Source organism: Telmatherina bonti (genome assembly GCF_933228915.1).
Source record: "Telmatherina bonti genome assembly, chromosome: 2".
Classification (NCBI taxonomy): domain Eukaryota; kingdom Metazoa; phylum Chordata; class Actinopteri; order Atheriniformes; family Telmatherinidae; genus Telmatherina; species Telmatherina bonti.
The window spans coordinates 29,845,711-29,868,389 of NC_136620.1; the positions used below are offsets into that span (position 1 = coordinate 29,845,711).

Here is a 22,679-nt window from a genome sequence, read left to right on the forward strand (position 1 = left end):
TACTCAAATTGAAGAAAGCTTGAGATGTGAAAAATTCAGGATTAAAAAAAAAAAAAAAGTTCATGATTCAAAATGTTGAAAAGATGGGGTGCTTGAATAAAATCCACCTTTTTACTGTTGGCCTTTTACATTAACTTTATTAGGCATGACGTCAACAATAAAGAAACTGTTTTCACCTTGGTTTTATGTCCATTTTATGTTATCCTCATTTTTACATCAGTCACTGACTAGTTCTTTTTGAAAAGGTTTCTTCCTAATGCCCTCTAACATTGGGTTTTGTAAATGGGTTCAAAAGTCTCATTTATGACAGGCGATTTCACTGCTGAGTCAATACTCAATTAAAAAGTGTCCAGTAGTGTCAGTTTTCTTACAGGACCTGAAGACATCCTGTTCAATGGGACTATTTAAACATATTGGTTCTTTGTTTCAGATGTTTAAAGGGATGCTGTTATACATCAGTATCACAAAACTTATGTATGGAACATAAAACATATCTTTATCAGAACATTTAGAGAGAATTGCAGGTCTTTGAGATGCACTGAATATGTAGTTAAAACTGAATGTGACGACTGATGTTTTAATACAAAGTGTTTTCTGAGTGGTGCAATCCATAAGTTTTATAAATATTTGGATCAAATTATGTAGCCACCCATTATTTGAAACAAATTATTTTCAATAATATGCACATGTATTTGTAGCATTAGTGTTATTTCATCACACTAAAAATACAGCATTTGGTAGTCCCCTATCAGAACTTTTCCAGGCACTGAAAAACCTATTAATCTTTAACTAGTCGCTGCAGTGGCAGCTGGTTCTTTTAAGCCTGATCTTTATCTGTGAAAGCAGCAGGATATACTCACTCCATGTGTGCAAGCTGTTTCTCTGTTTAGATGGGTAAATATGTATAAAAATGTGCTGCGAGTTGAGCGAGATTATTTTTAAATATTTTGGGTTCCTTGGGTGAAACTGTGGTTTATACTGTGGAGTCAAAGTCAGTTTTGAAAACTTTATTTTCTAATTTAAGACCATTTGTAGCTTTAAGATTTTGTTAGTATTTTAGGATAGCATAAGCGGGATCGCAATTTAAAAAAAAAAAAAAAAAAAATTTTAAAAAAGCATTCAATAGGCCTTTTTTTTTTTTTTTTTTTTTTTTGCAGGTTTGATCCTTTAAATTATTATCCTCTTTCCTGAAAAATTGAAAAATATATTAAATATGTTCTGTTTAGAAGTCTTTGCCCACTCTTTAGTTGATGTTTGATTGAACAGAAAACTTTTTTTTTTTTGCTGTCTAAACAAAATTTTGCATATTCATTAATGAAAACATGCAAACTCCCCTACAGGTTTCTGGTTTCTCATGATATTTTTAATCACTGGAAAGGTCAGGAACAAAACAACAGGCTTAGAGGAAATATGAGATGGTGACTGACTGACATCAGTTGATTGCACATCCTTCTGAAAAAAATGAAAACCTTTGAATAATTCCTTTTTTTTAAAAAAATATGTATATTCATGGCTGACAAGAACCATTAAAGACTAAAAGAAAAAAGGGATTTTGAAACATTACACTCTACAGTGAAATATTCAAGACAGACTTTCTCCGTTTTCAGAACCTTTATTAATAGAAAATATTGTTTTACAATACAAAATTCAAAATAAATATTCAGTAACATAAGAAAACTGTTAAATATTACTTGAATTTACAATATTACAATGCTAGAAAGAAGCAAGTCACAATCGCCAAGCAGATAGTCTCTTTTCAGGGTGGACATTTTGTTCACCACTTTAAAGCGAAGCGACCGCTGACTGAGGTCTTCCTCCGAGATACCATCAAAGAAGAAATCCTCATTAAAGATTGGATTTCGGCTCTTTCTGATGACTGTGCTGCGTTGCTTCTGGAGTTTTCCTGGGACCAGAGACAGGCTAACACTGCAGTTGATAATCTTAGGGTCTACTGAAAGAGGGTAAAGGCCCTCAGCACTGATCAGACGAACCCGTAGTCTTTGGTTGTCTGAACAGTATTCTGCTGACAGTCTCAGACTACCATCTTTGCCAATAGGCATCACTCTTTCCTTCATTACCCTTTCTCTGTTCAATGTAAAGTCCATGGGGAAGATGTTGGGTGGTGCCAGGCTGTAGCTGCATGGAAGGCCTTCAGCCAACCCTTCAGATGCCCTCCTCATGATATTTGGGCTGTTGTCTGTAGAGCTTCCCTCATCTGTGGACAGGGAATTGTTCCTGGACACCATTGCTTTCCTCATGTTCCTTGACAACAACAGTTCATGACTCAGTGCTTTAAAAAGGGAAGACTTAGCAGGGCACCTGTTGAGTAATGGTGAACTAAAAGGTGAGGATTCAGTCGAAGAAGTCGTGTCACTGTCCAGTGGAGCCTGCCAGTTCATTGAGTAACCTCTCGGGGAAAGCCTGGAGGTCAAACTGTTAAGACTGAAAGAGGAGGGTGAAGAGGAAGGCGAGTTGGAAGGGGAGACTTTGGTACAAATGCTGGATCGACTCCTGGGCAGCAACAGGGGAGAGGAGCCTGGATCAGAATGGAAAATTGACTCCTTTCTCCTGGTGTGGGGGCTCTCAAGTAAGGTGCAGAAGCCATAGCTGGTCTGGGCTTTGGCCAGGTGCGGAAGGGATAAAGCCGCTTGACTCTGTGGGTCTGCATTGGTGGTTTCCTCATCACTGCAGCCCTCACAGGGACCTTCATCCACACTTTCTACTTGGATAATGTGCGGATTGAGCGGCTCATGAAAGGCCACTTCTGTTTCAGGGCTAGCCCTCCCACAGGGAGACACCTTGATAGCACGAGCTGTTCCCTTCTGCTCAGGATTCTTCATCTCCTGCAGGGAGAAGATGGTTGGTGGGATGCAGAACTCTGGGATGTTGTCGGGTGTGATGATATTAGGACAGTAAGAAATCCTCTTGGATTTGTCAGCTTTCTCTCCCAACATGATGTCACCGATTTTAAAGCTGAGTTCTGCTGATGGTATAGTCAAGATAGAGCTCTCTACTGACATGCGGATCTTCTCCACCACCCACATGGGTCTTTTGGTGGTATTTAAGGAACTCTGTAAAACAAGAAATTATATATTGGTAGCTGCTCTACATGTCTTACACAAAACAGTGATTAAACCATGTTATAATATTTATATGGTAGTTCATTTTTCTTACCTTATATTCCTTAAGATATAGATAATCCACAAAGTGGCTTCAGACTGAAGAGAGTGACACTTTTAGCAAAGTGTTCAGCGCCACTTGCAGTGGATGGAAGGTTAGCAAGTCTGGCTGTTTGAGATATGCAGGCGGTTTAAATGAAGCAGGAAACCAATAAATCTAACACACGCCCCCTGTTTTGTTCAAGCAGGACCCTCCCTCTCTCTTTCCCTGCTGCTGGTTCCCATGGAAATATCTAAATGATACCAGCGCTCAGACTCCCCGTTGCAGATACTTTGCTGTTCAGCCAGATAAGCTTTGAGGGTGAACAACTGTTTTTATATAGATGGCTGACTTTTAATTCACGTGTTTGTTTGCTTTTGTTTTCTTTTTGTTTTTTTTGTTTTTTTTTTATAAAAGTAGGTAGTATGTCTGACCTTGTTCTGTTAAAAAAAAAAAAAAAAAAAAAAAGATGGTTAAAAAAATAAACCCTTCTGTAAAAAGTGCAGCTAAACCAATCTTGCCCTTTGTAATTTGTTTAGTTTGACATAAGTTACTGTGGTTTCTCTTGAAATAAATGAAGTCATTGCTATTGGTTATATAGAGTTTTAGAGCTTATAGTGTATAAATAATATATTTACTCCAGTATTTGATCACATTTCAGGTCATGTCATAACTGAAAAACAAATTTTACAGCTGGATCAACACATCACCACCATCATGAGATGAACTCAGAAGCTCTGGTTAATAAGTCAAACAATAGATCCCCATATCTAGAAGGCCTTGTAAAATTCTAAACAACTTTGACCAGTTTCCTTCTTATTATGGCAGCTTAATTATAACAAAATATTACAATTCTTCTGTCAGCTGGTCCAAATCTGAGACCCTACCTTTTAGTTAAATGAACTGGGATGCTGGGACCAGGGATCTACATGGTACAGTTCAAGTACTTGAAAACCTTGGAATAAACTCAACCTCACTTCATTACTTCACTCTGTTTAAGAGGACCTGAAACAATCTCCCACTTGAGTCAGCCACATGGCCATTACAGTTTGCAGTGACCTGTGTTTATCCCCAACCCCAGAAAATTCCCAAAAATGGATCCCCTTTAACATGGTGACCACATTGCATGACAAATAATTAAATGGACAACAGACCTGAATGATCATCATCATACATCAACTGTAAACATTATGCAGTAAAACTGGTTTAATGTTTTCAAACACAACATTATCATCACTCATAAAAAGTAATAAATGAGTTTTACTCACTTCAATACTTATTCGCTCTGCTCTGCCCCAATTAGGTCATTATTTCCCTGCACACAAGCTTTGTACCCCAGTAGAGCAGTTCTAGTTGGGGGTCATTGTGGAGCTGTCCAGGGTACTTGTTGTCAGCTTCTCACTACCCACCTCTGTCATATTACTAGGAGATTTATGCTCATGACCATACCCAAAACTTCCAAACTTTGATCTGAATATCATAAATCATCACAAAAAACTTTCCTTAACGTGTTGACTGGTTCTTTCAAATTTACAACGAATTTTTTGGTTTTCAAAAACAAAGAAACTCTCTTAGAAAAACATGTTCTCCTCTATCCAGACCCCTTTTCTTTTAAGATGACAATAATTCGTAATAATAATAATAATAATAATAATAATTTAAAAAAAAACAATATTTATTGCATTTTTTTGCCATAAAAAAGAAAAAGATTCCTTCACTTGAGGCCTTGAAGAAATAGATGTGTTATGAACAGCTGTAGCTATTTTAGTTATAGATAGATAGATAGATAGATAGATAGATAGATAGATAGATAGATAGATAGATAGATAGATAGATAGATAGATAGATAGATAGATAGATAGATAGATAGATAGATAGATAGATATGATATGATATGATATGATATGATATAAATACATGTATTTTATAAAGTAGTGACGGATTTCTTTATTACACCATTTTGAGACTTACCAAAATTAATATCAGATCTTTTTAATGAAAACATTTTTGTTTATTGTGAACATTGCTCCTTGAGTCTTCAACCTTTACTAAAACACTGTTAATGATACCCCCTTGTGGTGGGACCTGAAGCAGCTGTATCGTGTCATGAATGATTTATGCTCTTCAGAGTGGTTATGGTTAAATTTGGTAGGTAGGCACTAGAGACTAGATGCAACTTGGTAGTTGCTTTATTCATTTAAAACGTGAATGAATAAATGAATAAATAACTCAGTACCGATTCAAACAATGTAGGTTATTAACAAAAATAAACCTGTGGCCATTCTTTGTGGGCTTTCCAGACCTACCTATTTTTGTAAATTTGCCTCAAGTGGCTCTTCATGCTGGAAAGGCCTAGAAAACACAGATAAAAGCTTCACTCTACACAGGACAAGGTTCAAGTGGGGTGTCTTGGTTACCATGTGTTACTAGGCTCTAAAAGACAGGAGAATGATGTCAGGGCTACTAATTTACCAGGAAGGTGTCCTAATCAGGTACTTCTCAGAAATGTTTTCCCAATTGTCCAATTCTCATCAGTGATTCAATCATATATTAAAAGAGACTTTGCAAAATCAGATAACATTAAAGACCCTTTCTAAAAATAGATTTAATAAATCATGTTATATGATTCATTTGATTTTTGACAGTCAACATAAAATATGTTGTGTAATCTGAACTTGGCTGAAAACTCAAAACAGTTTGTTCCATATTAAATAAAGAAGAAGAGGAATGGAAGAAGAATAAGAACGAAAGAAAGAAAATCGTGTTCATGTTCAAGATCAAATCTTCCACGTTCTCATCATGTCCATGTCCATCTTGGCTGTGTGATTTCATATGCCCACTGGGGGGCGCTATATGCTCAGAAAACAGCAGAACAGCACGTTTGCTGAGGGGGGGGATTAATCTGATTGATATATTAAATGTAGTAAATTTATTACACATCCTGACAGATTTTGATAGCTTGAATCAGTATAATCAGTTGATGTATGAATTACTCATTGAGTCTTAATAAATTTAAAATCATTGGGTTCATTCTTTTATAAACAGCATATGGTACATTTATTCGTTCCGGATGGCTTCTGTTTGACTTTATTGAATGATCATGATACAGTGTGGCTGGACAGGTTAGACTGGGTGCTGTCACACACTGAGCAGCATCCTTGCCTCTCAGTTACCCCATCTTGATCTGGCGTGGGAAGAAGAGGCGATAGATTGTCCTCCACTGATGGCTGCTCTCCTGACACGCTTTTTCACTGCACAAACTCACAGCATGTCTAATATAGAGAACTCAGCCATTCCGGTCTCTGATCTTTAAGGGTGTGTAGATAGCATTGTTGCCAGGTTAATCTAATCCTTCGGGACTGCTCATCTGAATTTAGACTATAAATCTGGCTTGATCCCTCTATAGATTCATAATTATTAAATACTATGGATGACAGTGACGCTGCTTCCTTTTTTTTACGCGGCATAGATATGAGTGATTTTTTTTATTTTTTTTTTTTAACCCCCATCTCTCTCCACTGTACGATAAACGAGGAGGGGCTTGATGCCGTGGAGGAGGCAGGCAAGCTGGCTGGCTGAGCTGACCCGCTTGCGGAACGTGTGTGAGTGTGTGTGTGTGTGTGTGTGTGTGTGTGTGTGTGTGTATGTGTGTATCGCTTCGCCTACATCCAAATCAGCTCGCATGCTTTAACGAGTGAGAGTCATCAGGTAGGTTTGCACCCTCATTTCCCCCCCCCCCCCCCCCCCCCCACTATAACATGTTTTCTAAACCCTTAGCGCTGTTGTTGAAGGTGTTGCCCTCCTCCACCTCCAAAAGGTCTCACCACAGGGAGGCGGACCGCTCGGCGTCGGCTCAGCAGAAGAGCTGACAACATTTCATGTTAACAGTCTGCAGACGACCTTTTCACGTTAGTAGTGCGATGCTTTCCAACTCCGCTATCACCTTGCACTCGTTTGGATTCGTCACTGGTCGATTTGCTTCCTCTGATGCGTCATTACAAGCCTGGCAAGTCGGTTCTTTCGCCAAATATGTGACTGCTTGCTTTTGACATTGACAGATAAAAAAAAAAAAAAGGTAACAGGATGAATGTGTGATTGACCTACTTGTATGGGGTTGTTGCTCAGTGTCAAATATTCAGGCATGCCGTATTTTGGGCTTAGTATTTGGGTTAAATAAGCAACTAATGCTGCCCAGTTCCAGCATCTTTTCTGCTGTCCAGAGAAATGTGCAGTACAGTAACTTGGACTTGTTCTGAATGTTATCTGGATCGGCTCAGCATCAAAGCTGACATTGACGGTGTGAGATTAGTGCGCATGCAGGGATCTAACCTCTCATGATTTAATGTGGGCTAACAAAAAAAAAAATGTGGGGCGAGTAGGAGGAGGATAAGCCATAATGGTCAGCATGTTAAGATTTTATGCTTGCAAGCCTTGTTTTGGATGACTCCAGTCAGAAAAGTCTGCTATTAAATAAATTCCAGATGCAAAATTCTTTTGTTATGCCCAACACCTGCCTACTTGCAGAGGTCAGAGTGCACATTCTTGCAATGTTCTCATGGACTGCAATGGAAGGCGGTGTATTTTCTGATTTAAAAAAAAAAAGAACCTTTCTTCCATGTTTATGCTCATATGGTGTGAGGAGGTATTTTAAGGTGCGACATTTGGTTGTTTTTCACAGATACAGGTAAGCAAATGTTATGCCATGGCGTAAAGGAGCCAGGGAGCACAGCCTATGTGTCTTTTTATTAATGGTTACTATTCAGGTGGAATGAATTTGCTAGAGTTCAGAGGCAGCATCAGCTTTGTTTGCCTTAATCATCTATTTAATTTGAAGAATTTCACTCCATCTCTTTACTCCGTAGAGCAGCTGAGCCGGAACATGGGAGGCATCTTTGATAATAAGGGTCAGTTGAAGGATAATTATGCCATATGGGGGAATTCAACATACAGTGTGACTTATTTTTACCTGAGTAATGTAACTTGAAAGGTCATGCTGCCTCAGCAAAATGTTGACAACTGTGATTCTGGATGGCTTAATACAGCACTGACATGCTTGGGGCTTGATTCCAACTGGGAGTATCCAACAAATGCATTCTCTGGTGGTACAGTAAATGTGGCAGGGAGTGTAGGATAAAAGCATCCACATATTCCCTATTATGAACATGTGCTTAAGTCCCTCTCTAACATTTATAAAGCACTACTAATGCACCACTTGTGCAAAAAAAAAAAAAAGAAAGAAAAGAAAAAAGCATTTAACATGATATTTATCATCGCCCAGTCTCTCTGTCATCTGTGCATGGGATCAGGTTTTTACCCTGAACCAAACTAAATAAATGCCTACATTCTTGGATGGCTTTTATGGTGTCAGGAAAGCATGAAAAGATTAACATAGATCTTAAACAGTTGGATGTTACTGAAGGCATCAAACTATACAACATTTCAAGCAATGCTAAAGTCTGATTCAGTTTTAAGGGAGGACATTAAGCCAAAATAAAAATCTTAAAACCATAAACATTTTTTAAAAAGATGCCAATTAACCTCCTGAGCTATTTTAAGGAGACACTACAGAAATGAGGCGGCTCTTTTAACACTCATCTCACAACCTATCTGTACTCTTAGTTTTCTCCAGTCTGTAAAAGTCAATCCGACGTTGACTCTTGTCTTATCTTTTCCTCTGTCCCTTTTCTTCTTTGATTTGTCAAATAATCTCTTTTGTGTTTCTTTGATGCAGCATGCAGCATGCTCAAAAAAAAAAAAAAAAAAAAAATCCAGTTGCCGGCATGTGATGCAATGCCGTATCGCGTAATGCCGCTGTTGAGTGATGTAGTTTCCTGTAAAAAATATGTAAGGTGTGATTTTTCAGCTTCAAGATGCTGCTGGGAAGCAACAGCTCCCAGAATGTACTCAAAAATATTGGCTCACGTACTAGCTTTGGTGTCTGATTAGAGTTGGGCTGACACCAATATTAGCATTGGAAATACTTACTGATTATGTAAAAAGGACCAGGATTGGCAAGTATTTTAGTCTAAACACAATTCTGCTTTACAGAATGCTATCCTTATTTTCTTGACCAGTTCCACCTCAGGAAATCACCCAGGCTTGCGAGCCAGCTGCATGTGAGCTACTGTTGTGCTAACATTGAACATGTGATCAATTTCTCATTATTAATCATTAGAAAGTTATTGTTATTATGATAAAACAAAAAAAAATTTGAATGACAAAAACAAAAAAAAGAAGAAAATCCCACTAGCAAAACAGCGATGTGTCTACTATGCACAGCGGAAAAGTCCAAATGTGGCACAGATGCTGCCAAATTTAAGACCAGTAACTTTAAAAGCATTTGGATTGCCATCAAGTAGCAGAGCACTAGGAGTTAGAGGCGTAACAAACTGCAGCAGCAGCAAACACAGGCAAATGTTTGTTTTTTGTTTGTTTGTTTTAATGTGAGGATTCAGCATAAGAAAGCCAGAAAGCCATGGCAACAACAAAGTTTTAGAATGTATTGTTCAGGATGGCCAACCCTGTCTGTTGTTGGAAACATTCACTGCAAATCCCATTTCAAGATTTTTATGAGAAAAATTATTTGATTTGAGTTTATGTTTCTCCATAATTTAAAAAGGTAACAATTGATTGCATGATAGATAGATAGATAGATAGATAGATAGATAGATAGATAGATAGATAGATAGATAGATAGATAGATAGATAGATAGATAGATAGATAGATAGATAGATAGATCATATGTATTTTAACCTATTTCAGCGGATTGAATATCTGTAATATCTTACAGCAAAGTCTACAATAAATATAATTTATTTAAATTCTAAATTTAATACACCTCTTAATATAATAACAGTCATTTGTATCAGCAGATACTTAAACCTCAGGTGTCAGAATTGGTATATGTTTGGTATTTGTGTTGATTCATGGAAATTCTGAAAAATGGGTCATTAGAATGGCTAATGGTACACCTTATATTCGACTACAAAAACCTTTTATTTCTCTGTATTTGATATAAAATAAGGCATTTACAATAAGATCTGCACACTTTCCCACAGCTCAGTACAGAGATATAATTAGAACACAAGAGCACCAATGTCACAAGCTCACATGGAGTGTGCAACTGCCAGAGGCAACTGACTGCTTCATCAAACCAAACACTAGATACTATTCACAGGAAGATTATTACGTATTTGTCAGTTCATTAGTGAAAACAAAAAGGCAGAAATGTTTAAAACTTAAAGAGCTGTGCATCTCTATAGATTCAGTCAGGGTGTTACCTGTATATGCAAGCATATTTTATTGCTTCTTTCCCCACTCATTGCTAAAAGAGGGACATTATTGCCACAATTTTATGTTATGGGAAACTATGAGTATCTTTTCTACAACATCTTTTTTCACACTTTAAACATCACCTAATATAATGACAGTCACATGTCTGAACCATCATACTGACTGCATTGCTTATCAAGTGAGTTTTTCTTTGAGTTTTGTAACCCAGAAAGAAAGAAGCCTATTAACATCAATAAAAGGCCATTTTTTCAGCATTTAGTGTTTTTAGCCATGAAGTGTTGAGAACATGCAAAGACACAGCTGTGCTGTTCAGAAGAAAATGATTTTTCTATTAGCTGTTGGAGTTGCTCCGTCATCAAGAATACATTCCTGGTCGGAATTCCCCAGGAAATGTTCAGCTGGAGGGTGGGAAGAAGGGGGCTTTGAGAGTTGCTGGAGAGTGTGATTGTTGAACCATATTTAATGCATGAGTGTGTAGGAGGTGGAAACTAAAACACACCCCATGCTGTCGCTGTGACCCAGCCTTTTGTGTGCACTTACTGGGGGAAAAAAGATCTATATTTTTTCTCTCTCCACTGTCTCTGTGATCACAATCTCTTTAGGGCTTGGCTTCCTTCCAGATCTGGTTATATAGAGCAAAAGGTAGACATAAAGCTGGCTGCTATTCTTACACCTCTAAGTGGAAGAAGAACATGAAACAAAAAAAAAAAGTATTTTCAGGCAGGCGAATTCATTTCTGAAAGGTAATTTAATACTGGATTTCATTCCTAGTATGTGCATCAGTATGTGAGAAATGGTCACTGGCTCCAGTTGCAAAATTCTTAATGCAATTTGCATATAAATATGAAACTATAGCTATAGTTGGTCCTTTTTCTTTGGATAGAAAATGTGATCCTTTGACTGCACATCATTTTTGCTGGATGTCACATCAAAGTTCAAGTGTGCCTGCATAACACAATTTTCACAAGCCTTGCAAGTAGTGGCTGATATGCTGCATTCCAAGTGTGTACTGTACATGTGGTCTAAAGTGGTGTGACTGTGTCAGTGATGCATAAGCAGACTCCAGAAGTAGGTCAGTAAATGCTGGCATAGTGTGGTTCAGGTCAGTAGCAGCAGCACAGCCTGTAGCACTTATCATCAGCAGGTCCACTAAGGCATCAGTTTAAAGCAGCAAGTTGTGCACGAGGAACAGTCTCAGACTAGCTTTGTGGCATTTAAGAAGACATATGATCTGATGGCCCCCAGCTGTCAGCATTAATAAACAGCTGAATATCTAAATTTTTTTTGTTTTGCTGCTTTAATTTATGAATATACACAAACAGTAGATGTTGCACCAAATCTCATTAAATGTGTGCGTTTTGACTTGAACTGTAATTTAATGGCAGGTGCCCAAAGTATTTTGCTTTTATGCAGATTTTTGTTGACATTTAGTTGTTTTCATATAGTGTCACTGGATTGTGTTAGTGATGCAGATCCTCCAAATCTCTGTAGTAAGGTTCAGACGTGTTTGGTTTTTCTGTGTGAACACTGTGATGCTGAGGACTTGACCCACATGACTTGAAACAAACTGATTATCATTGGAAAACATCATGTGGTAACTTTGCTGAAGGTCATGTGATATACTCATCCTCCTCTGTAAAGAAGAAAATCACTGGAATAATGCTCTTTTGTCTGTGATGAGTGAAGAATTTATGTCACCATGCTTTGCATTTGAGCAAAAGAAGCCTGCAGGATTACTGTGTGTGACAGTAACTTTCTACGCGCTGTTTGAGTGCAAACTACAGCTTTAAAAAAATGTTCACCGCCTCTTTGTTGCTTTATCATCCTTGCCTGTTCCCATTCTAACTTGCTTTGGTTTGCTGTATTCTTTTGTAACCATGCTTTCAGGTTGTTTTTTTTCTTGCCAGATTGTGAGAGCTGCATTGGAAGGCTGGTTTTCCATGGGCAGTATTTGAAAGTGTGTTAGTTTCTCAAAGGCTCTAATGGACCCATCCCCTTTTGAGCATGCTGAGTATGTATGTTATTGTTAGAGGGGTCTCCTAGGTGTGCTGCAAGAAGCTGAGGTCAGTAGCAGTGATCAGGCTACTTGCCACCATCAATCAGCATGAAAGATACATCACAGTTGATCCAGAGCTGCAAAGATTCTGTAATGCATGCTGTTAAAAATGTGAGCAATTTGATGACCTGCTCCCTTTTTTGAAAGCATGTCACAAAAATTGATGTTTTAGATATACCAATGGCAAAAGTAAGGATGGGAACAATCTGTTGGGAGACATCCAAAAGCTACTTTTCACACCTCAAAGGCATCCAAATGTGTACATAGAGTTAAAGGTGTTTGTAGCAGAGGAACACACATATAAAGTTAATGAGAAAGGCTGCTCTTGAATTGATTCGTTCATCTTATAGATGGGGAAATGGTTTCACATCAAGGTTAATTGCAGGCCAACAGGTCCTCTGTGGGAACAGCCGTCAGGCTTTTTTTTGCGATGGCCTGGGGGAAAGGACCCCCATGTCTGAAGAGAAGCACTGAAATTACTGCTCTCCTCTGCTCTGATCCTACACAGGCTGCAAGGTTTGCTGACCAAGCAGAACTCTGTCTCTGGGCTCAGGGTTATGTAGTGTTATGGTGTCAGCCCCTCTGTTTTCCTCAAAGGAAAACTCTGGACTGCTGTGTCACTCTAATCAAAATGATTTCATTTTAGCACAGCAGAAGAGCATTTTGCTGTTGAAAGCTGTAAAGTTGAAGTGATTATGTTACCTTCGGCCGTGAATACACAGCTCATCAGCAGCTCAGTGACCTTCTGTTAGGACAGAATTATTCTCTAGTTACCATCACTGGATGACAGTATCTAGAATTACATTCATTGTTCTGCTTCTGACATGAAGTTGACTTGGGAAGAAATCCAGATAGTCCTTGAAAGTGTAAAATTGTCCGAAAAGACCCTGTACATCCATTGTAAAGGTTATTGTGCTCAAAGATGTAGACATGACAAAAAATTTCTTATTTGGAAGTCTTATTAGTTGTTTGACATATTTATTGGTTATTGGTTATATATATAATATATATATATATATATATATATATATATATATATATATATATATATATATATATATATATATATATATATATATATATATATATATACATTATATATATACATGTCTGTGTGTGTGTGTGTGTATGTATATGTATATATGTATATATATTTATTTATTTATATTTTAAAGGTCAGATTCAATTTTTTCTTTTTTTGCAATATTTGCCCTTACATGGATTTCTGACTGACCGACCTTTTAAAACCCAGTAATTGCAAAGAACAAGCACATCAAGTTTACCAAGTCATCTAGAGTCACTTAACAACGGTGCTTATCTGATCATCAGAGACAAGAGTGGGTTTTTACAAAATAACTGTAGCTCTGCCACAGTTTGTTAATAATTATTTGTTTGTTGTGACAACTCAGAAACAAATATGTCACAGTTTTGTTAAACATTTGCTGTCTGGCCTCTTCTGTGCTTTTGTTGTCGTCTTTTTTCCTTTGTGTACTCTCAAGTATGCATTTATGGAATAATTGTTATTTAAAAATAGGCTTATCAAGAAGTATTTAACTCATAAACAGCACTATTAAACTTCAAACTGTGGGGCACCTCGACATGACAAATGCTAATTTAAATGATTAGTACCAAGCAATGCATATTTTAAGTAGAAACTGTTGACACTGTTGTTGCACCAGCATTGTTTTTGCAATTCTGTACATTGTAGTTGCTCATGCATATTCTGAATCCTTGGTACCCACAATACTTCATTTATTTGGGATTCCCCTGATAAATCAGTGCTGTTATGATTTCATAGATTAGCATCAACTGCTTACCACTGATCCTTAAGTGGAACAAGCAGTTAAGAAAATGGATGGATGGATGGTTAGCACTGTCAGTTTTCATTGTATTCATTAGTATTAGCTTATTATCCTTTAAATTAAAGAAATTAATACCATTTCCATACAATCCCAGACTGATGGTGTCTCTCCAGCATTTACTGTCTATGTCATGTTAATCCAATTCAGGACTTCAAGGATATTAAGTGCAGTTAAGCCATATCACAATACTATATATATATATATATATATATATATATATATATATATATATATATATATATATATATATATATATATATATATATATATATATGGCTTAACTGCACTTAATATCCTTGTGGTCTTGAATTGGATTAACATGACATAGACAGTGGCTGAATTGATGCAGTTATGGCTTGATGGAAATCCTGAAAGTATAGGGTTATTTGTTGTTGGGCATTGCAAACAATGTGTAAAACTTCTAAAGTGAAGTATAGTTTCATGGTGATAATATTTACCTAAATTAAAATCTTCCCATTCATTTGACCTCATAGCGTAGCGCTTCACCCTCAGTTGTTATTCTGATCCTCTGAGTCGAGTGCAACATAAATCCTAAATAATCACTGTGGGAATAAATAAACCTGGCCTGATGGCACAACATCTTCAGCAAATGAGAAGATTTTAATTCAAGTCGTGCATTCATTATTCAAGATCCTTATGCTTCATACTGTAACCTTGTTTGTTGGTGTACTGTTGTTCCTGGTGCTGAACAAGAGCTGCATCTAAATTGTTTACTTCCTCTAGAACATTGATTGTATTGCAATCCAAACTGATGATTGATCTCATTTGAAACAATCGAGTTTGTGTGTAATTTCCTGTAACTGTGCCAGCAGCCTCTAAAACAGAGAAGAAATAATCATCTTCCTAAGGCAGATACTAACAGCCTAATTGTTGTGTTTCAGTCTTTTTTTTTCTTTAACTAAAGATAATATTTTATTCATGCAGCTCATCACGGTCATGACATTGATGACATCTAACTAGTAATTAGTTTAAAATGCCAGCAAATTGGATTAAACCTTGATTTTTTTGTGATACCTCCTGTAATAATAATATTGCACCAAATGCGTACATTTCTTATATTTAGATTTATAACAACATACATACCTCAGGGGACATTGCATCACCCAACCTCAATAACATAGAGGAAAACATGTTGGAACATCATACATGATAATGAAAAAATCAAATAAAAAAAAACAATCTATATATATTAGCCATTTAATCGCTTGCAGTTGAATGCATCCATTTGCAGAGGATGTCTGCATTTTTCCTGCATTTTCTTTATCCAACAAAGATGCACAACTTTTAATGATGTGTATTGTGTCATATTTAACCCTGAAAGAGAAACAAACTTATTTGTTATTCATTGAATATCTAAAATAAATGGTTTCTTATTGTTTATAGTTGTTAAACTAGTAATTAAATTACTAAGCTTACATTCTAAGAGTGGCATAAAAGACAAAAAATATTTTTTAGAATTATTTAGATGTCAATTACTAAAATTTTATCTGTGACAGCCCCATACGATGGATTTTTATCTTGACAAAAAAATTGATATAGCGAAAAGAAAAAAAAAAGTATCACAATCCAGCCCTGCACAAGTGATCCTTGGTGTTGAAGTTCTGAGATTATTTGCTAGTCAGAGCACAGTGACTTCACAGCTGTGAGTGCATGAAGGACTAAGTGGATAATGCTGGAAAACGTTATGGCTTTGTACCTTGACATCCTTTACTGGACTTTGCTGGATTGATACAGAAATCCTTGGAAAAAAAAATCAATCACTTATGGTAGCAGCCATGCTTGCTACCATTAAAGCTGAGATTAAATTTAATCATGGAAACTAGTGCCAAGCAAGTGTACATTCAAATCTGACACTAAGTGGAATGCTGATATTGTAAAGTACATCATTACAGTTTGAAATTTGGACACTTGCTTCATTAAAGAACTTGAACATTGTTATTAGGAGGATAGTCCCTCAATTAAGTACTGCAATAAATTTTAAAACACGTGGTGTCAGTGATGTTAATTTGAATGACTGGGGCTGATGTGCTGACATAAATCCAAGCACTGAGGATGTTCTGCAAGCCAAGCATCCTGGGAGCACAAGTATATCTTGTCTTTTGTTTGAGTAAATGCACACTGTTTACAGCTCTGTCTCATTTTACTGTGTATTCTGTGAATACAGCATAGCAAACGCAGTCAAGCACATCAAATGTTTTATATGCTTGAGCACATGAGATATTGCAACTCTCTGCAATTCTCCCAAGACTTTCATGTTCTCAGTCTTTTAATACACAGATTGTGCAACATTTGTGGCAAACTGCATCAGTGAATTAGTTAATTAGATAATGTTGATCTTTGAGGCTCTTTTACAATAGGCACGTTTACTTTCATCAAGATAACACCAATCCATTTATCATACTGAACATGAATGAATTGCATTAAGTGTACTGCTCCAAATATTCTTTAGACAATATGTCTATGTAATGTGGTCTTTCTAAATTTACAGTACATGCTGGACTACATATATATATATATATATATATATATATATATATATATATATATATATATATATATATATATATATATATATATATATATATATATATATGCAATTTAGAAGTTTGAAACGATCTTGTGCTGATTTCTTGCCATCATTGCCATCTGTTCCGTCCACTACGTGGCAGCTGTTCGCTTCTCTTTCTGTTGAGTCTTCAGTTTCCACAGACTCATAGACTGATGGATCTGCAGCTAATGGAGGGTAGTTGCCCACCCGCAGTGGACATGCTACACCTGCAAGGCAATACCCCTGAGATGATCCACTCTACCTCCAGTCTGGCTGGCTAGGTGTCCCATTACATAGCCAAGTGCATGCGCCAGGCAAGGGTCAAGGGTTATTTTAGTAATAATGACCACAACAGGCTGTCCTCCAGTTGGAATTGGCTGATTTGCTTTTCGGTGCCTCTGGTAATTCTTCATTTCCTTTGGTTGAATTCTTGTGTGTCCCATTCATTAACCATGCTTTCTGCTCTTTTCATAATCCAAAATCAAATGTACTGCTGCCACATGTGGGATTATTGATGCTGTTATTTAATGACTGTCAGGATCTCTGGCGTTTATTTGTGATCTATGGGCCATGTGAAGAGCTCATACTGGGAAACATGCACTATATTTACTGTTTGATTTGATTTCTCTCTGCCTGGGAAAAGGCTTTCATAAATTACAAAAATCTCATGGAGTGAGGCACTGTGAAGCTTTATAAATCCTGTTCTGGGAGGAGGGACAAAGACACAGTGGAGGAGGTTGTGCTCTGAAAAGGCGATCTGTATTCAAGTTCAGTGGGAGACAGCATCCTCAACTCATGGCACAAGCTCAGAGGCATTGCTTTGAGTGTGGCTGGCTTGCTGTGTAAGACAGCTTATTCTGCTTTCTCTTTGCCTCAGCCTCTTGTATAGATAAGGTTTTTCAAGGGTATTTAAGGGTGGAACTGCTTGCTTTTGCGGGGAGAAAAGACAGAGGAGAGAGGGTTTATTTATTCCCAGCAGTATTTAAATAAGTCAAATTATCTCAATCAGACTAACAACAGATTTGCATCCAACATTTTCTGTGCAAACACAAGGCTTTCAGATCGTGGTTGTCTGAGTCAAGATGGATCTATCCGCCCCCTCTGGAGCAGAATCACGGGACTAATTGAATTACACATTCTCCTCCATAGCTTCTCAGTCCCATGGGAGTGTGCAACTTATCATGTGGAATCTGAGTTTTTCTGAATTGTAGGGGGGAGGTGCATTAGTCCATTGCCTATCAGGGAGCTGTTTTTTAAATGTATTTTTGTTCTTCCACAAGATTTCAGCAGTATCTGTATGATTAAATTTCCTTCTTGAAGGTGCTTAACCCATTGACCTCTAATTGCAGTAGTGACAGCTGGGCCCCCACATTGTAAAACACACACCATCCAAACCAAGAATGAGTCTTGTGTCTTGAAATTACATTTTGCATGTGGCCGATAATGTTACACTTTCATTTCATGTATTTTTGTTTAGTTTTTCTGTTAAATTATGTTTAGTTGCTAAAAGGAAGCAACATTACAGTTAGCTTTAAGATAACACTATTCTTTGGGTTAACCCCACCCCTTTGCTCTCTGTTGTCAACAAACATCATATCGCTTCTTCCTGCCTACCGCTGTCACAGGTGCACTGGCGTCCAATTGGATACTTGCAAATACTTGCGATCCATCAGGTTGAAATTCAACACCAGTTATAAAACACTAAGAGTATTCATTAAACAACCCGGTTGGTGACAGTTAGTTGTTTCATCATTGGTTATAGTTGTCATCTTGTCATTTAGGTCATAAGGCTAATATTTTTATGTTTTACAATTTGGCAAGTTTGCAGTATTTAATTACTTTTCTTATTGGAATATAGTATATAGTCACTCTTGTTTGAGGCCTTTACTTGTGCTCTTAACTCACCATCATTGCTATTAATCTATCAGTAATGATCTGAAACCAGGCTTGAACCCGTTTATCTGAAAAATATTGAGACAATATGAACATTGTCTGCAGGATAAGGATATTAATCTTTCTTTTTTGAAAAAAATAAGTAGCAAATAGATAACATTATTAATTATTTATGAAGTCTTTATATAATTTAATCATGTCATTAGTTTAATTGGTTTAATGTTTGAAACCTGTCACTGTAAAATATGCTGGATGACCTTATAAAGAAGCCGTATCCTAAAGGAACAGTATGAAGGATAAAGTAAACATAGAAGTAAATGAACACATCCCAATTTAATCTTCCATACATTCAGGCTGTATTTGAGATTAAACAACAGTGTTACCAAAACAAAAAAAAACAAAAAAAAAACAAAAAAAAACAAAAGTATGACTATTTTCTTTAAGTTCTAGGAACAAGTTTGATATCAGCCTTGATCCTGGTTGCAGAGAAAACATATTGAACTTTTTTCCATTAAAGAAAGACTTTGAACTTTCATTTTGTGACTGCTGCAATATTAATGAGTAATATGCAAGTTCTTCCAAGTCAGACTTGTGGTGCCTCGGCTACAGCCGCATTAGATGCCTTAAGCTCTAACAGTTAGCCATAATTTTGTGTGAATATATTTTTGTTACGGAAGCGCCATCAATCTTTGGCTCCCGATGCACTTGCATGAATGCTGAAGGTGATGAGCAGGTACTCCCCAGGAAGAAGGAGGGAGGATCGAGGGTTGTGATTGCGCTTTATTGATGTCACAATTTACTTGCACAGTGACAGATGTGTTGAACATGAGCAACATTTTAGAGGCCCGCTGGATGGCAGATGCAATTCCAAGTGGTCGTATCTGCAGGAAAAACTTCTATAATCATTAAGAATGTTTTGCTTGAGGGACATTTTTTGTATACTGTATTAACATAGTGTTGCCATAAAGAATAGGGGTGATGGTATGACTGTATGGTATCTTTGGATTTAAATGAGTTATTTTGAAATACAGGAAAAAATATATATATATATTAACTTAAACTGTCTGCTTAATTCAGCCACTGACAACATATGACAGCCCTGATAGCTGTGTAGACTCCCAGAACACTGATGTTGTCCCTTCGACTGTAATCTCAGTGTCAATCTGCTGGACTTAGAATTCAGTAAGAATACAATTGCGAATCTTGTTACAATTAAATGTTTTGCTGTAAAAACCAGCTTTCATATTTATGTTGACACTCCCCACCTAGTCAGACCCTAACTTAACCCTACAGTAGCCGTTTCTTCCAGCAGGACACCAGTGATTCCTGCAAAAACTTAACTGTTGGAAGGGTTCATAACAAAGAGCGTGATGTTTTTACCATGGCTTCAAGCTCCCCAAGTACCAATCTGCTGTCATCTGTAGACACAACACCAGTCCACAAAGACCCCACAGGGTTTAATAGATGTAGTGCTATCAGACACTTGAGGACACTCAAATGTTCTTTGTATATGACATGACTGCTCAGATATCTTTAAGTTGCATGAATGTGAGGTAAAAACATACATTGAGGTCAAAAATTGTTTTAAAAGAATGAACATCAGCAGTGAACCCATTTAATCACTGTTTACTAAGCTAATGTGACAGATATTAAATATTTTCACAAACATCCGCTGTGCAATACATATGCAATGCAAGTATCAAAGAGAATTGTAGATGAAGAGGAAACAAAATACAGCAACTAACTCTTTTCATTATCGGTAATTGGAGGTCACATGTAATAGTTTCCTCTGCTCACAGTTTATTCTAGACGCGAGTGCTGCTGCAAGGAAAGTTGGTAGTACGTTGGAGAGAGAAAATTGTTTGTCTTCTGCTAAGACCAAAACATTTGGGGGCCCTGTCATCTACAAAGCATCCCTTTGTCCACGGTGCTTTCATTGTCACCGTTTCATAAATCAGATTTACGGCAACATTTGTAGCGCTCATGCTAATGAAGAAACACCAGTGCAGAGACACAACACTGATTTCATTTCCTGCATCTCCGCCTGCTCCCTGGGTAGCAAGATGTAGATTACATGACAATGCCTTATAAAAGAGGAGATTAAAGAATCTGTATCCAACTGCGGTGTCACAGCTGTATGCTTAGCTTCACATTTAGATGCAGATGTTTCAGAGAGCAGCAAGAATCAGTATCATGCTTTCTGTCATTTCCTACAGATGCATGAAGCGGAACCTTTTCTCTTGTTAATGCCGGCTCAAGCTGAAGGTTGGCAGTTGTTTTTCTTGTCTTTCTTTTTTAAATCACCTGTGCACGTCTGCCAATGAATCGGTTAATTCTGTCCCTGTCAGGGATCATCTAGACAGCAATGAAATGGATGGGTTGTCCAGTTTTTATAGCACATGTAGGGCAAAACTCATTGCATGGCTGGAGGCTTGTCTGTCCCCAAACCCATGTTATCAGCCAGTGCCTTCACTCTCTCCCACCTTTCCAGTCATTAAAATGAGAAAAGTGACTAATAGTTGTTAAAAACTAACAAGATGATCTGTACATTTTACATGACTTGGTGATGGCACAAGAGTGTTGTTGAGTTTTTTGTTTTTTTTTTAAATGCATTCATCCAATCAAGTTTGTAGCTGTTACATTTGGGTATAACTGAAAAAAATCAAGAAAATAATTAAGATTACTGAGACATCATTTCTCACCATGATCACACAACACGTCCTAATGAAGTTTAGAAGAATATTATAAAGTAATAATAAAAGAGGTTAGCATTGTAACTTTATACCAGGTTTGCTGATTTCCTGATTTGACCGTCAGTGGGGGCCTCTCTGCGTGGAGTTTTGTATGTTCTCTTTCCAGGTTGTGTGAGATCCTCTTATAATTGAAAAAGATGTATGCTAGGCTGTTTGTTGTTTCTATAGGCTCCCTAAGAGTGAGCATGAGTGGATGTTTGTTTTTGTCTTGGCTCTGTCATAGACTGGCTGCCTGTCCAGTTTGTATGCACTGCTTCTCACCTGAAAGCTGATGGTAAAGGCCCAGCTTTCTCCCACAGACAAATCCATGCATTTAAGTTAATTAAACCTAGGAGTATGTGAGAGTGGCTGTTTGTTTCTGCTATCTCTTTAATAGACTGATGACCAGTCCTAGGTATCCATGTATATGACCCTGAATTTAACTAACCAAATATAGAAATAGTCTACTAGCATAGGTTTGCGCATTCTCAACTCATAACTCAAAGTACGTTGATAGAACCACATTTTGCAGAAATATTGTAGTTTTGGACAATTTACTCCTAAAAATACAGCACACTAGTTGAACTTATGATACGACTATGCAATCAGAATAGCTTCTCTTCTAGTATTAGCGTTTGTCTAAAAAATAGCAACAGTGACAACACAAGCAGAATATTTAAGCCTTTTTTTGTTCTGTGCACCCCCCACAGTTGTGGCATGGAACATCACTGTGATAAAATCAAATCACCTGCTTCCTGCCCATGGACAGCCATACAGATGAATTTTTCAATATTGTAAAGAAGCTGGTAAAAACACAGCCAAATGTACAGCATCAAACAAAAACCAGGCATTATTACCGTACCAAAAGCAACAACATGGCTGACTCTGCATCTGGCTGTCATCCTATTTTTCTTTGAGGTCTCTTCAGCAGTAAAATTCAATATGATGTTTATTCTTGTTCCCTGTCTTCCACTTGGATTCTGTTTTCCCCAGTTTGCTGTTGTTTTGGTTGTCTTTACTCCATCAGACAAGTGACTAAATACAAAAGTCCCACTAGTACAATGTTTCCTGCTTAACGGCAGCTTTACCTGTTTTACTAGCAATTAAAACTACT

The 22,679-nt window shown here is 37.2% G+C and overlaps 2 protein-coding genes across 2 annotated transcripts in view; one reads left to right on the forward strand and one right to left on the reverse strand.

Moving 5' to 3' along the window:
* Window positions 1-1,697: 1,697 nt before the first annotated feature.
* Window positions 1,698-3,044, reverse strand: c2cd4a (C2 calcium dependent domain containing 4A; the record flags this gene model as incomplete). Its single annotated transcript, XM_079251183.1, has 1 exon — window positions 1,698-3,044. One exon carries the CDS (start codon window positions 3,042-3,044, stop codon window positions 1,698-1,700), a length of 1,347 nt encoding a protein of 448 aa, XP_079107309.1.
* Window positions 3,045-6,852: 3,808 nt separating this feature from the next.
* The window catches only part of tln2b (talin 2b), an 80,310-nt gene continuing 64,483 nt past the window's right edge, over window positions 6,853-22,679 (forward strand). Inside the window, exon 1 of the mRNA XM_079251172.1 lies at window positions 6,853-6,867. The gene's annotated coding sequence lies outside the window, so the exon portion shown is untranslated. The remainder of the gene's footprint in view (window positions 6,868-22,679) is intronic.